Here is a 21,805-nt window from a genome sequence, read left to right on the forward strand (position 1 = left end):
CTGAAAAAAAACTCTGGTTCTTGCTTCTTAAACGTGTGAAGTATTATTTGTGATACTCAAACTGGTTTATGGCTCTGATTAAACCAGTTTGACTGCAGACATGTAGAAAACACTGACAGCTAAAACAGTCATTTGTTATTAAAAAGACTTTCAATTTCATTATGTGATTTTTATTACCGTTATTACGTATATAAATAGCCAGTTATACTACTATTATTTAATATGTTCTTATACCCGGGGGGAAATGTTGCGGGGAAGACTACCGTCAGACAACATAGTTCCTCTGTCCGTGGTGCTGAATCCTGGTCACGTGACCTTCCTCCAGCGTGCTCGCAGCTCTCTGGCCGTTTTCTCCTCTGTTTCCGCCCCCTTTCATTTTAACAGCCTTTCGCCCCTCTCTCTCTCTTTCACTCACGCACAATTTCTATGAACCTACCTACACAAACAAAACAGCTTCGGCTGCAGTTTTAATTAAACGTCGCAACAATACAGACAGGTCTCTGAGCCGCTCGCTGAACGCCGCCGATTGTCTCCTCCATTTTCAGCCGGCAGACGGCTCGTTGTGGTAATGGACACCGACTACTCGTCTGGCTTGGAAAACCCTTTGTACAGCGAGCTGAAATACTTCTGTAGGAAAATACAAGAGGCCTACAACGAGCTGAAGGAGGACCTGACACCTTACCGTGATGATCGCTTTTATAGGTACGTGACTGAGCCCCTCGTGATAGCATAACATCCAGGATATTTTCACTGTAATATTGAATTGACGCTGCGTGTTTGGATAGATGAATTTTCGTATTGTTTTTATAATGGAATACACACATACAAACTCACAAAAGATGATCATTAAAATGGAAATGCAAAATAAATAAATAAAGGTGCACTTACTCCTCGTTTTTTAGACATCACATCATGACCTTGTGCATTACAACATTTAATAAAGTAAGGAAATATAATTGGAAAGGGGGTAAAACGGCGTGATAATAGGACAAGCAAAAATGAACATCACAATTGTAGCGGATGCCTCAGACATTTAACATGGCAACAAGTGTTTTATTTATTTATTTATTTATTTATTTTAATTAATTTGATAGCCGTGTTTTTTTTTAAACAAATGAAAACAATGATCTATAAATGAAAATAAATTAAATAATAATTTGACATAAAAAGATACGTCGACATTCGACGTTTACGCACATGCGCGGAAGTTCTTACCCAGGTGACTTGAGTTTGTTGTTTCATCACTTTAAATAGAGAGCCCTGGTTGGTTCACTATAGACAGCCTAAAACTGATTATGATAGAAAATATAAATATATTTTGCATTACACCATAGTTATATAAAAAAAAATGTGAACTGAAAGAAAAAGTGAAAGAAAGTTAAGGGAACAGAAACAGGTCCATCCTTTGGACCGTACGCTTCATCCACTTATTCCCACCGTCTGATGTCACGTGACTCTGGCTCCTCCCATTGGATGACGTTGCGCTCCAGTTGTCGCAGGCTGATGTTGATACACGGATGTGGATTCACGAAGAAATTTTACCCTTTTTTCACGCCACAAAATCTAAAAACCAAATGAAATGGAACGGTATGTGTATGAGTTTGTCCTGTGGAAAAAACTGGAGCGTGTTACTGAACGCTTACATTTATCGGGCCAAGCGTATGTTATGCTGGTTTATCTTTCCACCTATCAGTGCTAGCAGAAAGTAGCACGGGCGCTAGCAGCGTTGTCCGTCCTGAACCACGCTGTACTAAACGAAGAAAATAGATTTATATGGAAATCGTTTTGCCATTCTGTGTATATGCTAACCCTCATAAATATATCCATGTTACAGACTGGCCCCCATGCGGCTCTATACTTTGTCTAAAAGACATTTTGTCTTGGTCTTTGTGGTGTTCCTCATCTGCTTTGGCCTCACAGTCTTCGTTGGGGTTGCAGGTATGTGTAGTAAACATTACAGGAATACAAGCCACAACTGGATGCTGGCAGAAGTACTTAATTTGAACTAACTTTAATTATAATTACACTCATCACTGAATAATCCATTTAGTACAAGTATCTTTAGTTTTTTACATATGTTTATCCTGTTGTGACTCACATTTTCAGCAGTATGGTTAACATAACTTTAGAATCCACTACTTTTCAGTAGTTTGAAAATGGTACATTATATTTGTTGATTTATCTAAGGACTCACAACATTTTAATTTGAATAAGGAAATGTGTGTGCTTGTTGTCATTTTTGTAGGTCCAAGGATTATTGCTGAACAGGAGCACAATGGAGATCAGTTAGTTCCCAAAAATGTTACTGTAAAGGTAAGACATTTGTTAAGCAAGTGAGGGCATATTATAAGTTGACTACCTGACATTTGAATATGTTTATGATGTTCTATTTGTCATAAATTGCACCATTGTGTTTCTCATTTTACCTTAAAAATGCATTGCCAATTGATTTAGTTTTGTTTTAAATGTAAGATATGATGAAATTGTGACCATCCTAGACACAAAAAGACCCACTGGCTTAATCATGATGAGATGGATGTTTTGTTGTGAAAGTTCATGATGGTCTTTTCCCTCTAATTGAAATATTTTCCAACTTTATGTAAACATCACATAAATGGTCTCTCTTGCTGTCACATTTTCTGTATTTAAAGTCAGTGCTTAGCTGTATGTTGCAAACACATGTGTCTAATATACCAAAGAAGTTTTATTAGCTGCACAATGTGATTTATATTGCTCTGTGATTCTTTCTTATGCATTTTATTAACTTATTGACTTTGAATCATCCTTTGGCATTAAGAAAAATTATCCGAATTGGAGAAATTAATTGTTTTGATGTATGTTTAACAATATTTTAATTATGTATTTAGTTTATTTTTTTTAGTCAGTTTTTATTATTAATCTTTCTGATTGTTATTTAAATAGCTATTTTTTATTATGCCTCAGCTAAACTCTTCATTGGGTATTAAAACAATGATTAAAGCCATTGGAATAAAAAGCTATTTAAAACAATTTATTAAAGGTTTAAAGAAGAAGGCAAGTGGGATGAAAAGTACCACATTTAGTAACCAGGAGAAATGCACAACAACACAAACTTTACTATCCTTTTTTAAGTTTTTTTGTGATGTGCTTTGAAAACCATTTATCTTATTATGTCATTGATTGTTTTCAGACTGGGCCATTCAATATAGTTTCTCCACCTCTCACTACCTACAACCAGCAGCTATGGCTCACCTGTTTGATGAAAGTTGAAAACAGCAACAGTAAGACCATATCTTGTGTCACACACTTGTACCATTTATGTCTTCGTATGCAACCTAGTAACAACCACTACTACTGTCTGTGTCAGTCGGAGCCTTCCAGCAGCCTTTTGAGATCAATGTTGAGCTTAAGGGAGTGATGCAGGATGCAAGTGTGGTGCACATCAACAATGTGAACCAGAAATCCCGAACACTGCACTGTGGGACTGTAAGTATCTGTCAGCATTCCTATCATCTTTTTCACTCTGAGCTGGTCTGGGAGCAGCAACTATCACAATAATATGTGTAAATTAAATGCAATTGCACTAAGCTGTACCTCGGATATCATTTGAATACTACACTTATTCATATGTTACAGATTTTATTTCCTGAAACACTGTTCATGTTCTTTAAAGTCACAGTTCAAATTTATTCATATCCTCCCATTAAAGAAGAAAAAAAAAACAGCTTTCACTGAAATAATTTGAAATTGACAAAGGGAATAATAAATAAAAACTGTATGAAAATTGCTTTTGAATTGTGGTTCAGTGGAAACGAACAGTCATGATAAACCAATACAGTTTATGTCACATATAAACTAATATTTTGTTGAACAATAATTCGATGCAATCCTATTTCTAATGAAGCACATTTGATGCGTCAAAGAAACACAAAGTGCTTTACATGTTACAAACAGTTAATGTATTTTAAAATAAAACAACGCATTTAAAACTATTCAGTTTTCTTTTTCACACACTTTCACACAGACACATAAAGAGGTACCCCCACCCCCAATTTCCCTCATTTTTCTTTTTGTCTATTCTACCCAAACAGAACTCAAATTCTTCTGTTTTCTGGCTCTTAATTAAATGTAGCTGTCATTAAATGCTAATAGAATTAAAAATAATAAATGTAATAAACATCACAAACACCTGACCTGCTGGAGAAAATCCCTACAATAAAGTATTTTCTGTAATTCTCAGTCAGACTATTGTACCTGCAGTATTTTTTCCCACTGCTCAGCAGCAAAACTTTTTTTTAAAATGATTCTTTTCAACCAAGTTTGATTCAAAAGCAGTTTTTATTTATTATTTATTTTTTCACTCTCCAGTTATTTAAGTGAATATTGTGAAATTAGCTCTTTCTTTAACAAAAGGGTATAAATAAATTTGAGGATGACTATGCTTTTTTTTTTCCTTTGTTTTTTGTCCCCATGTAGAAATGTGATGAGATCATTGTGTTGCATCTGGGCTACCTGAACTACACCCAGTACCAGGTTGCTGTCACTTTCAAAGGTCTTGAAAATATCACATATGAAATCAAGGTCAAGTTTGTGGTAAGTGAGAAAAAAATCAGTTCAACCTCAATCTCAATAATTAGGGTTTTTGATAAGTTTTGATTGATGTTCAGACCTACAGATGTTTCACCCATTTTGCTTTCCATTTTTATTGTTTGTTTTGGGATTTGTTTTTTCCTCCTCAGTGGAAACTGTACAATGCCACCTTCTCACAAGTGGAAATCTGGTTCCGGTTCATCTTTGTGGTGTTGACTTTTATGGTGACTGTAAGTGCATGTTTTAATTCAAAGGCCTTAAACATTTCAGGATTCATCTTCCCAAAAATGTGACAGTATCTGGAAGGTAACTCTGGTTCTGACTTTTTCTTTTCTCACTTATTATTCCAGTGTATGTTTGCTCATTCACTGAGGAAATTTTCAATGAGGGACTGGGGCATAGAACAGAAATGGATGTCTATTCTACTCCCTTTGCTGCTTCTTTACAATGGTAAGTTTGTCTTATATGTAGCTCTTCACTCATTTATAAGATTGGCACTTTATTAAAATGAGTTATACCACCCAAACCATTTCATATGCTGAGACGAGTTAGCAGTAAATATTTACTTAAACTCACTTCCCATCAGCTGTGCTATGAAGCAAATTTAATTTATAAAGAGGTTTTTTCTCTTATGTGGCTTTAGTTACCTTAGCATCTATCATGCGAAATGATATCACAAAACCCACTAATAGCATGCTACTTAAACCTAAGATTTCTGAGTCTGGCCATGAGTGTGTAAATGTTGTAGTTTTTTTTTCATAAAAAGAACAAATTGTAATCCTACACAAATATCAGAAATTTTCAGATATTTAGGTAATGTTGAATCCTTGTTGCAAGCAATAGGATCCAGTAGCTAAAGTCAAGATGGAAAACTGGCAAATAAGTTTCAACTGTGAACATTTGAGTTAACATAACTACATAATAAATTATTCTTAACAGGTTTTTTTCTAGATAATTTCTGTCAGTTTCAAAATTAATTGTTTTTCAGATCCTTTCTTCCCATTGGCTTTCCTGGTGAACAGCTGGTTTCCAGGGACTTTGGATGCGTTTTTTCAGGCTCTCTTCCTGTGTGCTCTCCTGCTCTTCTGGCTCTGTGTTTACCATGGCATAAGAGTTCAGGTGTGTGTGTGAACAGGGGCACTCCCATTATTAAATAGATTCCTTCATTGCTGAGCTTGTAATAATACTTTACCATGTATCTTTTTTTTTCCTCCTGTGGCAGGGCGAGAGAAAATTCCTCACTTTCTATCTGCCTAAACTGATCATTGTAGGCCTTCTGTGGCTCTCAGCTGTTACACTTGGTATATGGCAAACGTAAGTATGACTTCCAACAAGCCTGAATACGAGTATGTCTGAGAACAGGGCTGAAAGATCCAACCAGCCTGTCTGAATTTTCAGGGTTAATGAACTGAGGGATCCCACCTATCTGTACAAAGTGGATATTGCAAACTTTCAGGTAAAAGTTGCCTCTTTTGGAATTAAAAACCACTTTTTATCATTTAAATAGATCATGATCCATGCTATCCAATTTGGATGACCCAATTACTAAAGTTTGTGTATTCTTTCCCCTCTCAGGGTATGAAGATCTTCTTCCTGATTGTTGTTGCCCTTTACATCCTCTACCTGATATTCCTGATTGTCAGAGCTTGTTCTGAACTCAAGAACATGCCTTACTCAGGTATCACTACCTGCCTCTCCTTTCTGTATTTTACTTGACTTCTGTCTTTACCACCACAGTATTAATAAGCTGTTTCCTTTGATTGTTAGATCTCCGGCTTAAATTTTTGACAGCACTGACATTTGTGGTGCTCATTATCAGGTGAGTACAACAAAACACCCCCCTCCCCATTTCTAATAAGATTCAGTTGTTCTCATCACTCTTTATTTCCCTTAGTATGGTCATTCTCTATCTGAGGTTTGGTGCCAAAGCTCTTCAAGACAATTTTGTGGCTGAATTATCAACTCATTATCAGAACTATATCCTTTAAAGTGTTTTATTTGACCCATAATGTTGGTTAAAAATATGTCCTCTGCATCACATGCCATGTACATCCCATAGTGAAGGATTACTCCTTGATTCCAGATATACCAGCTGAATTTTTATCCTTCTATGGTCTGCTTAACTTTTACTTGTACACATTAGCATTTGTGTACTCTCCCTCCAAAAATGCCCTTTATGGTAGGTTATACATTACTTGTGTTTTTATAGTATATTTGAGTACTTTTTGGTTGCAGAGAATATTGTACTAATTGAACTGATCCAAACTCCCCAGATTCCCAGTTGAAGGATAATCCAGCTTTCTCCATGCTAAATGATTCAGATGACGAAGTTATTTATGGGTATGTTTTATTTACTTGTGAATTTTAGCTCTTTATCATAGTGTGGATTTTGTGAAACCGAAATCTATGCATATATAAATCTATGCCCCTGATTTATGTGTGTGTTTTATGTAGGAGTGATTATGAAGACATGCCTTTACAAAATGGACGAGCGATGAAAGCAACTGCAAAGTACCAGGATGAGAGTGACAGTGACTGATGCATCTGCTGGTATTTCACTTATCCTGTCTACCAGTTGGAAGCTATGAGGATTCATTGCAATAGTGTGTATTTGCACATAAGATGCATCTACACGAGCATGAAATGATATACTGTAAGTGTAGATAAGTATATTTTTAAAAAAAAAAAAAAGAACCTACTGAATGTACTGTACTTTCAAAAGGTGATGTAGCTGCTTGCACTGAGGCAACAGCAACAAAAAACGATCCAGTTTTTACCAATATTGTACATAGATTTCTCCTCATAACCAGCGCTTTGTCACCAACTGTTAATTAAAATTGGGTTAAGTGCTAATGTTAGAAGGGGGTTTTCTATTGAATCATTATTTTTACTGCTTTGTGTTGAATCACTGCTGATTTTTTGCTCTTTAAATCATTCCTTTGCTCAATTACAGTCTGAGAACAGGTGGCAGGTGAAGGATACAGTATAATAACATAACAATGGCTGGAACTTGGGCTGCACAGTTTTAGAAAAACACAAATTACTCTCATATCAATAAATACTAATGTATATAGTGTTAGCCCTGGGTGTATTAACAGTGGATGCATTCTGGTTCTGCACATGTACATGCTGGTTAGTTGTAGAAAAAAATGCACAAAAGCAGAACTTTCTTCAGGTGGAATGTCGTTTATTATTACACATTTGTCATACTGTTTAAAGACAAAATGTTGAGTATTAAAAATGTTTACAGCTATGTATTGCAGTCCAAGTATCATCTTGCAAATGTGATATCACATTCTGACGCTGCAATAACTGTTTTTCATTTATTGTGCAGCCCTCGTTGAAAGTAACACTGGACATTTTGCAGACCTTTGCTCACTATTAGCAGCTGGATCAATAAACACGGAATCTGCTGTTAAATTCTGCTTTTTGTCAGACATATAAAAAATATAGAGCCTTAATTCCACTATGTCCCAACACTCTTAACTTTTCTCTCTTGAAAGCAGCTGTGAAATTGCACTTTTTGGGCAAAGTTTACTTTTTTCTCTCCCAGCTCAGTGTTCAGGGACAACTGTAGTCATGCCAATCATTTCTTGTCCCAGGCTGTGCAGTTCTTGAACCACTGGCCATGTAAGTTTTGCCTTTGTTGAACATATTTCGTAATGTTTCCTCACAACTTTTGCTTATATTGCCAATGTTGTACTTGCTGCAAATTTGATTTTTTTTTCTTCCTTTTTTTGATGTTGTGAGATGGGGGCTTACGGACATTAACAGCCAAAATCAATGTATTTCTGCTCTTTACATTTGTGTTTTAATTAAGATGGTGCCTTGTCTTTACAAATTTTTTTCCTTCAAAATGGGCTCCAACCTGAATTATGTAAATACATAAATATACAAATGTGTGTGTATGTGTTTGATTCTTTCAGTCTGAATGCATCATGATGGTGGTAAATTAAGTTGTTTTGAGATGTTAACGTCTTGTAAAGCCTGTTGTGAGTTAAGAGTTGCATTTGTAGCTGTATAGTGATGTGTAAATAAAGCAAAGAAGGTACAGCACACCAATTGTATCATCAATGACATGTTAAAAATATATCAACAAAATGTTGCCAGAATGTTTAAACAGCAGTTTCCGAAACGTACATTTATCTAAATATAACACATTAAAATAAAATAAGAAATCTTGACAATCACAAACTTCAAACACTAATTGTTGCAGGTAGCTTTAAATGGCCAGCCCAAAAACAGTAACAATGCAGAACATGGACTCATTCTCCCATCTCAATGTACAGCTTCCTGTTGATGAAAGAAAAATCCACCTTTGGTTTGGTTTGTACATGTTGACATGGTTTGTTTTGTATTTAAAGTTAGAAATACACATCTACAGTCATATGTTCGTGTGCTATCGGTTTCTAAAAATGATTAATAGCATTAAAGATAGGACCTTGTAATCTCACACAAAAAAAAAAACAAAAAAAACAAAGTTGTGCTTTGTTTTTACCGTCGGTAGAGTTGTCCCAGAAACAGCTGCTAGCTGTTTGAAGTCCGGCTCCAGTTTTCTGCATGATGACCGAGTTAACTAACAAAAAAAACAATTGTTTGGTAACATCCACGCAGAACTACAGAATGCATCAACATGTTATTTCTTATTCAGCAGTCCACATACCGATGTACTTAAAAGGTTTTCCCAGCTTGCTTAGTTGACTAAGGCACTGCTCCACAACACTGCTGTTCCACTGATTCACTCTGCTTTGCTGGAAGGCATTTTCTCCGATTGTTGTTTGTACTGCCTCCTCAGACGCAAAGAGCAGTCAATACAGATTATGTTAGCACATATATACATTAAACATATCGCTCTAAAATGTTTCTTTACAAGAGTACTGGTTGAGGCGTTGCCTAGCAACCGTTACGGTCCTTATCAACCACATTTAACTAAGCAGAAAGTTCGGAGCAAGCAGTAAAATAAATGGTTAAAATGAAGAGGTAGATTAAATCATGACATTGCAAATAAAATAAAACACGTTTACAGTGTTTTTTGTTTAGTTTTATGCTCACCTCTTTTATAATTTTGCTCACTTCCTCAATAACAAAAGCGGTCTGTTAAAAAAGAAACACATTAGCGTGGTATCGTTAATAAAACCTCCGGTGTAGCACTGTTTTAAATCTAATGTGGAAAACATTTTTTTTTTCTTCTTAATTGTAAGTGTACCTCCTTTTCGTCCTGGTAATCGGCCATTGTTTCTACGTCCGGTGTCAAGTAACCTAGTGTCACATGACCACTTCCGGTGATGTGCTAACCATACAGTCTATGGCTAAAACATGCTCGCCTGCGAGTTTAACACATCGGTTGGATTTAACGCTAACAGGCTGTGCGCGCTCCCGCTGCCGATTAACCAGTTTTGGCAGGGGGGCGTTTTATGGCACATCGGAAATTGGTATACCCTGATTCTGGTATAAACGATGGCCTTTTCGATAAACTTGCTTAATCGCGTAGAATTAAAACACTAATTTTTGTGTTGACGAAACAGAACATATAGGTGCTTGTTGTAGTTCTGGGCGGCTATTTGATTGACACCAATTGTGTTTTGTTAGTTCACAGTCATGCAGAAAACTGGTACCTTGTCAAAACGTTTGAGAATATCTGCACCAATAAGCAGACTCACCAGTAACAGCAGAGATGGGAGGATTTAAGTTGTCATAATTGCACAACAGACATTTTTTCTTCCTAAGTTGTTGTTCGTATTTTGAAACCAAATAATAGACATTTATTTAAAAATGTATTGTTAGCGATATTGGGTATTTTTGCACTACATGGAGATATAAGAGAAGTTTCCTTGTAAAGTTCTATACTCTGATATATGCCCATGTGTTCTTCTCAACATAGTAATTATGAATATATATTATATTTGGTCTATTTAACTACCTATCTACTTGATTATTTCAGTAATGCGCATTTATGTTGTAGGGGCACTGTCAGTTGTACATTTTATGGTAAATTGAGTGAAATACAATTATTTTCTTAAAGGAATTAACTGAACGCATGAAAAGAATAAATCAGACTGTCATATTGCTGAGTATAAATAAAAGAAAGAGCAGTACTAGTCCTGGAGAAGGCAAGAAGATTATCAATTTGAGTCGTTTTTCAGGTTTTATAAGCATTCAAAACATCATCTGAAAATAAAGCAATAATTCACTGTGCCACTAAATAGTAAAATATTTATTTTTTAATTAAGGTTATTTAATATAATGGAACAATGAACAAGCAACTATTCCACTGCTGTAAACAAAGAAATTCCAGGCAGTTTTAAGCCCAGTCTCCACCAAAAACAAGATGTAAATAAAAAAAAAAAAAAGAGAGAGATTATTTCTGCGTGATGGGAAATGAATTCTGGTCCATCAATTCTCCAACTCTATCCTGCAGGGTGTGAACCACCTCTGCCAAAATGAAAAGGTGTGTGTCATCTAGGTCCTTCAGGATGAACTTCTTCCCCAAAGCCATTTTTTCATCCAGATAGAGGAGAAACTGTTTCATGGCAGGATCACTGGTCCAAAGAGCAGAGTTGAGAAAAGAAAAAAAAGGTATAAAATTAATCATAAAATAAATTTAATGAATGTGTTATTATGGGTTTTCCGTTGTATCTAAAAGCACTTCAATTTTAGGACAATTCTTGTGGCTCTCCTTACCATTCAACAAGGACACCTTTGTGTACGTTGACCATGTTGACAGGTGCTAATAATCACACAATGTAGTCCTTGAGGACCCTGAAATCCGCACTTCTAACAAGGACTGTAACAGCAAGATGTCTGACGCTGCGAAATAGGACAGAAAATTATTGCAAAGCAGATACAAAATTACGTTTTCTTCCTTAAAAAAAAAAAAAAAAAAAAAAAAGTCAACTCGGAATAAGTTCATTTTATCTAAAAATAATAAATTGATATGATAAAACGGACAACAAAGCCTTAGAAGATTTTATGATCACAACAGTCAACTTAAATCGTTTAGTAGCCCCGGTTAGCATTTACTGCTAACGGTAGCTCAACATTATGCAAACCAAGACATATCCAGCTTTCCATTCAAACATGTTAAGCTAAATAAAACTTCCATAAACAGATACATACCTATTTATATGATTGCGTTCGTTAAAGGAAAGCAGACTTCTTTTGTTGTACTATGTAATAGCAGCTAAACTTCTGCTACCTTTTTTCCAACGAGTGTTGTTAGACGACGTACGGGGTGCGTTAAAGGACAATCCTCCGCAATCCGAAAATTGCACAAGGACTTTACGATTCAATATCAAAGACCGTTTAAATAATCTACTCACAAAAAGTTGGGAGATATTTGGTTTGTTAAGTGATGTGAGCATAAACCGAAAATTTAAGATAACTTTTACATGTGAATTTAATTAAGAACTAATTGCACAGCGCATTTTACAACAAAATTATTTAAAAAATAAAACAAAACTAGGAGGTTCTGACAACAAATCGTTCTAATTCAAGTACAGGTTGCATCTAACTAGTCCTTTAAATCCTGTTCACATTTAGACATAATCAGACCCAAGACAACACATAACATGACAATTTATTGAGACATTGACATTTTACTTGGACGTATACCTACCGATGGTCTTAGTTTTTGTTTCAGTGGTCTAAAATGAAGAAATTACCATTGCATAATTTGAATGTCCTATATTCATGATATATCAGTGTAGCATAAATCTTTGACATTATCTGTATATTCTACACAAAAAGTTGAATATTTATAACTTTTTGTGCATTGTGTTACATGTTTTGCTATTTGTTTTTCTCCTTGATTGTTACTTCACAATTTATTTATATTATTAGAAATGAGAAAAGTAAATATAGTAAATGTGAGAATTTTTGCAGGAAATGAAATAAAGATATATACTCAAACTATATTACTGTACAGCATACACTATATTGAGTAACCAGATAAGCAGTGCACAAAAGTGAAACTCTCCAACTTCACAAATTAATCTGATTTATTGCAAGTGATGAGCATTTCTAGTGGCAGTTGGGCCCATAAATACAAGTTAATCAAGGTTCAGTGTTTAGTTATTCCATTAAAACAAAATGATCAGAAATAAAATAAAACATTAACCCAGACCCATACATACATGACAAGGCTTAGGAAGGAATACATTTAGGCACAAACTGTGATCATTATACAGTAGGCTGATTAAATTTGATCATTATAAAAATAAAATTTTAAATAAGTACATTTTCTTCCAAGTACGTGCGAGTGTTATTGGAAATTAAATGTCTGCTTATTGCCAAGTGTAAAATGTAAATGTGTTTAAATACAAATTTGTTAAAAACTAAAGCTTCTTTTTTTATCTGAAATTGCATGTAAACATGGCGATTTAGTCTTGTAAAAAATCATTAAAACATGACTTTTGAGTAATGTTGACCAATCTAAGGGGATGAGTAAAAGGAAGATATGTATTCTTTGGGGTTTAGTGATAGGGCTCGTCAGGAGTGTCTCTCGTTTCAAGTTCACAGTAGGTTGTATCATTGCTTTTGTACTCGAACATTTCAGTCATTGGCTGATGTAGCTTTGCAGTGCTTCCTGGATAAATTGAAGGCTGCGGTTGTAAAGAAATGAATCCTTCTTCTCTGGCTTGCAGATGTTAAGATGATCTACATCCACTTTAATGAGCTCTCCGATGCCAAGGTCTGAAACCAAACCAGAGCATGCTTAAGGTGAGAAGTAGACAAACTGCATTACTTGTCATAGCTTTCAATATTTTCTGTCTGCTATACACTAGTGCTACGTACCCGCTGACTGAGTTGGTACCACAAGTATCTTGATCATGGGACCAATGTTTGTCGGCAGCGTCTCTGCAAAGCTCAGGACCTTGATTTCATTTTCTTGGGCAATGTTGAGAAAGCTCTCATTTAAGTTGCGTAGGGCTGGCGAGTCTTTAATTAAACACAGATATTGACTCATAGCAGAAGTTCCACAATTTCTACAAAACATATAACAATCATAGAGATAATTGCACACACTTACCTTTACAGAGTTCTCGGACTTCTATAGAGGGAAAGAGGAGATATCTTACATTGACAGAATACTCTGCCATGAAAGTGCCATAGTGAGGAACACTGTAGAACATAATGCCCTTTGTATTCTTTAATAATGCCTGCATATCAGGGTCCTCAGCGGCATCCAGCAGCATTTTCTTCACAAGCAATCCTGGCAGACACCAGATGCAAGCAGAAATACAGACATATGTTTATTTAAAATATTATCTAAAAAGAAAGAAAGAAAGTGAAATTGAAATACCTCCCATACTGTGGGCTACCCAAACCACAGGCCTTTCTCCAACTCCTGCTTGTTTTAACTTCTGCAGTAACTTTTGACTTCTGTAGGCCAATGACTTCCTTAAAAAAAAAAAAAAAAACAAAAAAAAAAACCTCTATGATGACTGATGAAAATCAAATACATTGGACTGTAATATGATCAATTTTATTAAAGGAAGTAGCTTTATTAGCTTAAAACAGCCATGATCTTTGATACATCTTGTGTGGCACATCAGGGCTATAGCTACACCAAAGCTGATGTGATTATTCCTCTATAAGCAGAGAAAACACTTTTTCTCCAACTGTTTTGCTCAACAATTAAGCAAAATTACTGAATTATTAGTGAACATATGGAGGAATTACAATTTTTTCACCTCTGATTCTCTGCAGGACACTTGGCCATCCAGTCACTTAGATGACTGTCATACTCCACCGACAGTATTCTCAGATTTGGACAGTCAGCTGCCAACCATGACTGTCATTAAACAAGAACACAGTAACATTGTAAAGCTGTGACAGAGGATTTATGGTCCCAAAATAAATCAAAATCTGCTGTAGACCTCAACTTGCCCCTGGACTAGAGATACATATTCACATAAACCAACTGGTTTAAAGTTTCTCCTTCATTGTGGGAGGAAAACCCTGCTAAACTCTTGAAGGTAATTTATAATATTCTGTGGCTTTTAAGGAATTATGAGCATTCGTCACCTTTGGCCAGCACTCTGTATAATCATCATCACTTTCAGGTTCGTTCTCTTCCTCTAATGCATTGCGATCTCTCTGCCTCCAAGTCTTAAAAGCTGCCCCTAGAATCCCATGGATGAACAGCACATCTGCTTTGATTGGCTGGCTGCAAATGAACACATTATCAAAGATAACTGTAGGGTTGCAAATTAAATGAAAAAAAAAAAAAAAAAGATTTTATACACACACACACACACACACACACACACACACACACACACACACACACACACACAGATATATATATATATATATATATATATATATATATATATATATATATATATATATATATATATATATATAATAAAAGATGTAATAACTATTTTCCTACTTGTCACGTGTTTGTGGGTGGAGGATATAGACACCATCTTGGTATTTCTCCTTCACTGTCTCCCTGTCAAGGTTGGCAAGAGCGCGGGCAGCATAAGACGCCTGCATGACCTGAGGAGACTGCATCATCTCTGCCAGGACAAACAGCCAGCCTGACAGTGTTAAATTAGGTGAGGAAGAAGAAAAAAAGTTTGATCCATTTTACTGTGTTGGTTCATTTTCAGTTTATCAATGAAAACAGAAAATACCAATATACATACCACCAGGTAAAAATATACTAAAGCATGTCTGGGAAAGAACAAAAAGGTAATTCATAAATAAAAGGGCTTTATATTTATCACATATTTACCAGACTGCACAATGGCTTGGTGGATGTCTTCATGAAGTGCCAAGTTTCCTATAATACGAATGATATTCCTCTGAATCTTTAAGGAGTCTCTTCGCAGCTGATATACTCTCTGAAGGAGTTGCAGACCTCCATTTGCAACTATGTAGTCACAGTGGCTCTGTACCTGCAGACCAAAACCCCCATTTTAAATAATTAGAAAAAAGTATCAACCACAGTCTGAATTATTCCACCACAATAAGATGGCTGTTTGCTGTTAAGAAACAGAAATGGCTGCATGTGTAAAACAGAAAAAGCTTTGTTTAGCTTGAATTCAATTTTCCAAGAATTACTTTGAAATGTCTAAGGGAGCAGGACAAACATGTGCTGCATATTGCACTACCAAACTAATGACAATATGTACAAATATAAAATGGAATCTGACATCTTATCCTCCTTATTAAATCATTCACAAATGCTTACCTTTGAGTGCTGAACCAGTGCTTGCAGACAGAAGGACTCCACCTTCTCTGAGGGAACGGTGGTGAGGCTTTGAGCATAAGGCAGCCCATTGCCACCAAAACACCACAGACCACCCTGCAATATCAATCAATGCTGATATTAGTGAGGATTTTGATTTTTTTTTTTTTTTAAACTTATGAGTACAATAGCCTACTGCTCTGTGTCACAGGCAGTTACTTTTTGTTTATGACTATATGTATATATACAACTAATTACCCTCTGTGCTGCCATGGACTGAGTGCTCTCTCTGAGCGCCAGTGAGGTGAAGTACTGAACACATTTGTTCACCTCTGACTGAGGCAGAGAAGCCAACAGCTGCCGCAAACCATCCTCTGCTGACAAACCCTGAGAAGATGTAAACCACGTTTTAGTTAAACTCTTATACACAGTTCACGTATGAGGCAACAATTCAGTTGAAAGATGTTTCATAGAGATGCATACATCTTCTAGGTTAGGCAGTGCAGGTGGGTGTCTGAAGAACCGCAGGTCTACCTGAGGAGTCCGGGCCAGGCCCACTGCAGTCCGCTGGTCAATAACCTGAGCTGCAGTGTGGTACTGATAATCTGTGTTATTCATAGTTGGTGTGATTTAATAAATGTCAAATTTGTTCTTAGTATCTTGAAATGAAATGGCTCTTTTTGTGTTTTTACCGTGCCAGTGGTGATTATCCGCAAGTTCCTGGACAGCCTGCAGTCGGATGGCCTTATTTGCTGACTGTGTCTTCTTCAGCAACACCCATAATGCAACCTCATGAGGGTCTGCATCCACACTGCTAAAGTGCTCTAAGACACAAAACTTTCATTATAGACTGACTGACTTAATATCATACAGAACATAATGGGAAGATTTGCCACTAATACCTCTATTAAACTTAAAACTGCAATTACTCTAAATCTCCTAGCTCACTAACAGCTTCTATGTATTGGATTTAATTATTATATAGCTAGCAAATTATGGTACAGACCTTGTGGCAGTGAACTTTGAGTCATCAACTTGGCAGCTATTATTTTATAAAAAGTCAAAAGTCAAAATATATAAATTTATATATTTGTTTTTATGTTTCTACATATTTCTATAACACACACACCAAAAACATGTATGTTACAGTCAACTACACATTTAACACATTAATGTACAAACTATGTGAGATTCAAAAACAGGATGTTCATGATCATAGCAGGTGCTTCCTCTGGTCTCCATAAACCCCCAGTGCACAGAAAAGGCTGGACAACGCTAATTCTTTGTGAATGTACTTTGTGCTTATACTGGTAACAATATTAAATATTATATGACTTCCAATTCAAAACATTGTGTTAGACATTCTGCAATATCACAATGTGTTCCATCAGGACTTAGGTAGGTGAACTGGTATGAAGTAACTGAGTTTCTTACCATCAAGTGACTGCAGTAAGAGTTTGGAGGACGCTTCCAGAAACCGCCTTGCTGCTTTATGAAGCTCCCTCCTTGCTTTGTGTGCAAGTCCTGGAAACATTAGGAGTAAATAACTCATTTTTATATATATATATATATATATATATATATATATATATATACATATATATACATATATATATATATATATATATATATATATATATATATATATATATATATATATATATATATATATATATATGAAAGACATTCCAGTTGAACTCAACAATGATTGATGGTAGGTATGAACATATGTTAGCTGTGACTGATACTTTAAACAATGTTAATCTTGTTTCAAGGAAATGAGATCACAGAGCAGAGTGACCCAAAGATTCAGACAGGAAAGATGATGGGAGAGGGAAAGGAAAGACAGGATGACATGACAATAGGTGTCCCTGATCAGCTGGACAAGGCATGCTCAGAAATACTTTGTGCCCATATAAGAAATAAATAAGCCCACTCAGCATGTTTACAAAATGCTGTCCATATTAGTCTGGAGAGCAGATCAGTGAAAAAACAAAAATGTAACTTTAAAAAAATAACAAAAGTCAGATTTCTTTAAGGTTTAACCTGTAAGAACCTAGCATGACATACATGATACATAGAGTTTCTCAGACATTTGGCATCACTTTATGGTGTGAACTTTGATCAAAATCCTGTGAAACACAATCTGATTTTTGTTCTGCCCCTCATGGACACTACAAAGCAGAAGGTTACACTATAAAAATGTTGACATATCACATGGTAGCAAATGGCAAATATCCCTTAAAAATGCACTCTTTATTTTACATTTTGTAAAATTTTGTAAGACGTCATATTCAAAGAATTGGACTTATGTGATCATTTTTTCATGGTTTGGGTCTTTATGGGTTAATGCTACACATTGCATCTTCCCACACTGCCCCTCTCATAACAAATTTAATTTATTACCTGCTGTTAGAGTCTCCTTTTCAGCAGATGGTGTAGTTCTCAGATAAATGTAAGACTTATATTTCTCCTGTAGGATTGCACTTGTGTCAATGGTCACAGCCTTATCCAAGGAAACCACTTCATAAGTAATAAAAAGACAGCCCCTGCAGAAAGGATAATAATGGATAAGCTGTAACATTGTAATACTTATTTTCAGGCAATCTGCAACAATTTTGATCATTGATTAATGAGGTGCTAAAATCTGTAGCCGAATATGAAAACTCACCCAAAGACAATTGCACCAGTGACTTTAGCTATTTTTTCTAAATTGAAAGAAAAAACAGAATACATCTACATATTAAATACATCTATTAAGAGTATAAATGTCTCATAGCTAAAAACATTGAAGTATGTTTCAAATTTTTAAAAACTAATAGACTTTTTTATTTTATGCCATGACAAAGAGAGTATGACATAACCAACTTATTTAAGCAGCAAAAAGTCAGAAACATGATGGGGTATATAAAGAAAGTCAGAAGGGCGGCCTCAAGGAATTAAAACAACAAGCAGGTTTACAGCTTCCTGAAAAAGTATGTGGGTTAGGAGTTAAGGGTGTCAAAAAGTTTTTCTTTTTAACTTTCCTTATAAACAAACAAAACTGAATGGCTGATCTCAAGGCTGTTTCGTGTCCTGAGAGACCACTTGTAACCACATTGCTAGTGATTGCAGTTTGTGATTACAGCCACAAATAAATTAATAAATATCCTAATTGTCCGAATAGACACTTATTGAAACTGACTTCAGCTAAAATACCACATTAAACACATAGGGTAAATTATATTTTTGAAGAATGTTTTAGAAATGATAGTTGCTACATGGAGAGTCTTGTACAGCTATTGCAACAGACAGGAAGGAACTGCTATTCAGGTCCTTGCTGCAACACAACTGAAGGCAATCACTGTTTAATCAGCTGGGCAGACGATTAGCAACATTGCCCGTGACTTAATGGTTCAAGCCAGTGACTGAGAAACACTGCTTTAAGCAACCAGTCATGAGTCTAAATGATCCTTTTTCTTTAATGACAAACACCATGTTGTCTGGGAAAAAGCAGAGAGGGACTATCCTGCTTGTAAACAGGACACAGTTCCTAAACCAGGATCTAGTTAGTTGAGGTTAGTTGATTTGGCATGCATAACTTGCACACCGGTTAAGTCTATTTTGAATATTTAAAAAAAAAAAAAAAAAAAGGAAAAAAGAAAAGGGGGGGTGAACCACAAAGTGCAGCTATTTACAAGTATTTTTCAGTAAACCTTGCTGATTACTCCACCAAGGAGGTTATGTTTTACAGGCGTTTATCTATTTAATTGTGTTCAAGATAGCTCAAAAAGTTATTAACGGATTTTCATTAAATTTTCAGTTGTTGGAAATGTGAAAAGGAAGAACCGATTCAATTTTAGTGGTGATCTAGGTCACCGTTTGGATCCAGGAATTTTTAAAAGGATTCTTTAATGTTTTGCTTGGCGGAGGTTGCACCAAAGGTTGCAAAGGTAGGACAATTACGCCTAATAACTTACTTAAATCTCTCCACTGGAGGACTTTGTTCACACCAGGCCGCCCAGCTGTGCTCAATCTTCGACAGCGGATCAAACGAAGCGCAGCGCCAGACATCCTCCGCTTGTCTGAATGAAACAAACCACGACAGATACAACAGTTTGGGATCCAGGCCTTCTACATCAGAAGCTTGGATATTACAGACACATTTTTTAAATAAAGCTAATAAATAAGCCATGTAATTAAATTTAGTCTGGTTATTTGCACCACAAACCTGTGGCGAAAACAAGTCCATAATTTAACTTCCTATCAACTCATTTTAAAAAATGACAGCTAACGGTGGCTAATTAGGCTATGGGTTGGGTTCACAACCAATGTAATGTAAGTCAGTTTCCACCTGCCATTATCTATCATGTTACACAAACAAACATTACTCCATCCTTATGTCGTGAAGCACCATAAACACTTTAGTGATCAATAGCAACCGGTTAAGCTGAAATAATGTTTAGCTCACCACTTGCTTAGGATTTAGTTAGCTTTTGGCTAAAGGGTCGCTTTTACGGCTCCCTAAGACTGTAAAACATGTGTACCACTGAGTTTAACTTGTAGAAATGTTGCGAGTTAATTGTGACACCTTAATAGTTAAATTACCTTGTGTTTTCAAAGACAGGCTTTAAAAGAACTATGGTAATGTCCTCCACGACCACAGCCGGTGTGAAAAACACAACGCAAATATGTCGCTCAAATAATACGTCATCAAGCGTAATTTAGGATTCTGTCAACTATTCAACTCAAATTGCGGTCCAGTCCGTGAATGAGAGGATTAAAAAGGTAATTTTGTAATCGTTATTTTCAGTTTTATCTTTAAGCACTGACAATGGAAAGTATGTTTGATGTTTTTCTGTCTTATAACCATATTTTCTGGTGAGTATCAGTGTCCTTTGACTTTTTGAAACTTTTGAGTAGCCTATTTCTTCTTTTACCAGAAAAAAATGTTTTTTTAAAGGGTGTGGGAAGAATAAAACACATTTATGCAAGTATATTTTTGGGTTAATTTAAAAAGTATTGTTACAAATGAGACTCGTTTTATTCATCCTTTACTTTAAAAGTTTGGCTCGTATTTAAATTTTAATTAATACTGAATGTACCAACTTATAATTCTGTTATAGTTTATTATTATTATTATTATTACTATTATTATTATTATTATCATAATCATCACAGTCTCTCTAAAGTGAAGATGAATAGAGGTTTCATCTGCTAAAACTACATCCACAAATTCTGTAGCAGTTTGACAATAATATTAATCTACATTATTAAAAGATTCTGAGACTCTGGAAACATGTTTTTGCACATGGCACCTGACTAGATCCCTGTGACCCTTGAGATCTTTGGAAGAATTGTATTAAAATTGCATAATTATTTCATGCAAATAACTGCATGTACCCAGGGCTGCTTCAACAACTTGTTCACTTTGAACACAATTTGTTGTGCCATCTTCAATGTAGGTAAACCTCTATCAAGTTAATGAAGATGCCATGTATGAATATGTTCTAGAAATGACTCAATTTTCTCTAAACCAAAGCTGATTTACATGGGCAGAGGCAATCCACAAAAGTTGTATGTGATCTAGCAAATAAAAGGTTTAAAGTTATCTTTTTTTAGAAGTTCTGGATACAGCATCTTTTAGACAAAATATGAGAAGGAACATCTAGATTTTCTTTAGTTGTGCTCATTTCAATAAACTGGATCACTGATCCTATTATGGTGCCTCCTGAATTGGCAACACACACATATGAAAAGGTGCTTTCAGAACTGAAAGTATATAAGGGTTTAGAACAACATGGCATGCCTTTCAGGGAACACATTGCACATTTCAACAAGACAATGCTAAATTACATACTGTATCAATTACAACAGTGGCTTCATTTTACAGGAGTCCAGGTTCTTGACTGGCCTCCCTGCAGTCTAGACCTTAAGTACTTGGAAATTTTTGGCACATTATGTAATACAAAATACACAAAGACTCCAGACTTTTGTTGCAAGAAAAAAAAAGGTGCTATAGTGGTAAACATAGCTTTTTTTCCACCTTCTTTTGAG

At 35.6% G+C, this 21,805-nt stretch overlaps 4 protein-coding genes across 4 annotated transcripts; 1 reads left to right on the top strand and 3 right to left on the bottom strand.

Moving 5' to 3' along the window:
* Positions 1–568: 568 nt before the first annotated feature.
* Positions 569–8,664, top strand: tmem181 (transmembrane protein 181; the record flags this gene model as incomplete). Its single annotated transcript, XM_079255909.1, has 17 exons — positions 569–702; positions 1,835–1,938; positions 2,246–2,313; positions 3,170–3,260; positions 3,347–3,465; positions 4,456–4,572; positions 4,719–4,799; positions 4,920–5,019; positions 5,558–5,688; positions 5,792–5,883; positions 5,968–6,025; positions 6,145–6,247; positions 6,337–6,388; positions 6,464–6,546; positions 6,653–6,748; positions 6,843–6,909; positions 7,024–8,664. The coding sequence occupies 17 exons, from the start codon at positions 569–571 to the stop codon at positions 7,106–7,108; spliced, it is 1,581 nt and encodes a 526-aa protein (XP_079112035.1). The 3' UTR covers positions 7,109–8,664.
* Positions 8,665–8,772: 108 nt separating this feature from the next.
* On the bottom strand, positions 8,773–9,802 carry dynlt1b (dynein light chain Tctex-type 1b; the record flags this gene model as incomplete). Its single annotated transcript, XM_079255094.1, has 5 exons — positions 8,773–8,862; positions 9,068–9,145; positions 9,233–9,356; positions 9,622–9,663; positions 9,776–9,802. The coding sequence occupies 5 exons, from the start codon at positions 9,800–9,802 to the stop codon at positions 8,792–8,794; spliced, it is 342 nt and encodes a 113-aa protein (XP_079111220.1). The 3' UTR covers positions 8,773–8,791.
* Positions 9,803–10,781: 979 nt separating this feature from the next.
* On the bottom strand, positions 10,782–11,793 carry gtf2h5 (general transcription factor IIH, polypeptide 5). The gene is made up of 3 exons (XM_079255618.1): positions 11,686–11,793; positions 11,251–11,376; positions 10,782–11,108 (listed from the first exon to the last, which is right to left on the bottom strand). The coding sequence occupies exons 2-3, from the start codon at positions 11,283–11,285 to the stop codon at positions 10,928–10,930; spliced, it is 216 nt and encodes a 71-aa protein (XP_079111744.1). The 5' UTR covers positions 11,286–11,376; positions 11,686–11,793; the 3' UTR covers positions 10,782–10,927.
* A 795-nt stretch (positions 11,794–12,588) lies between these two features.
* Positions 12,589–20,446, bottom strand: serac1 (serine active site containing 1). The gene is made up of 17 exons (XM_079255194.1): positions 20,357–20,446; positions 19,729–19,833; positions 18,441–18,477; positions 18,176–18,318; positions 17,204–17,293; positions 16,462–16,593; positions 16,253–16,374; positions 16,028–16,156; positions 15,773–15,886; positions 15,314–15,476; positions 14,966–15,116; positions 14,596–14,737; positions 14,262–14,362; positions 13,871–13,968; positions 13,598–13,780; positions 13,363–13,506; positions 12,589–13,260 (listed from the first exon to the last, which is right to left on the bottom strand). Exons 2-17 carry the CDS (start codon positions 19,820–19,822, stop codon positions 13,124–13,126), a joined length of 1,980 nt encoding a protein of 659 aa, XP_079111320.1. The 5' UTR covers positions 19,823–19,833; positions 20,357–20,446; the 3' UTR covers positions 12,589–13,123.
* Between the last annotated feature and the right edge of the window lie 1,359 nt (positions 20,447–21,805).

The sequence above is a fragment of the Telmatherina bonti genome (genome assembly GCF_933228915.1).
Source record: "Telmatherina bonti genome assembly, chromosome: 16".
Taxonomy (NCBI): domain Eukaryota; kingdom Metazoa; phylum Chordata; class Actinopteri; order Atheriniformes; family Telmatherinidae; genus Telmatherina; species Telmatherina bonti.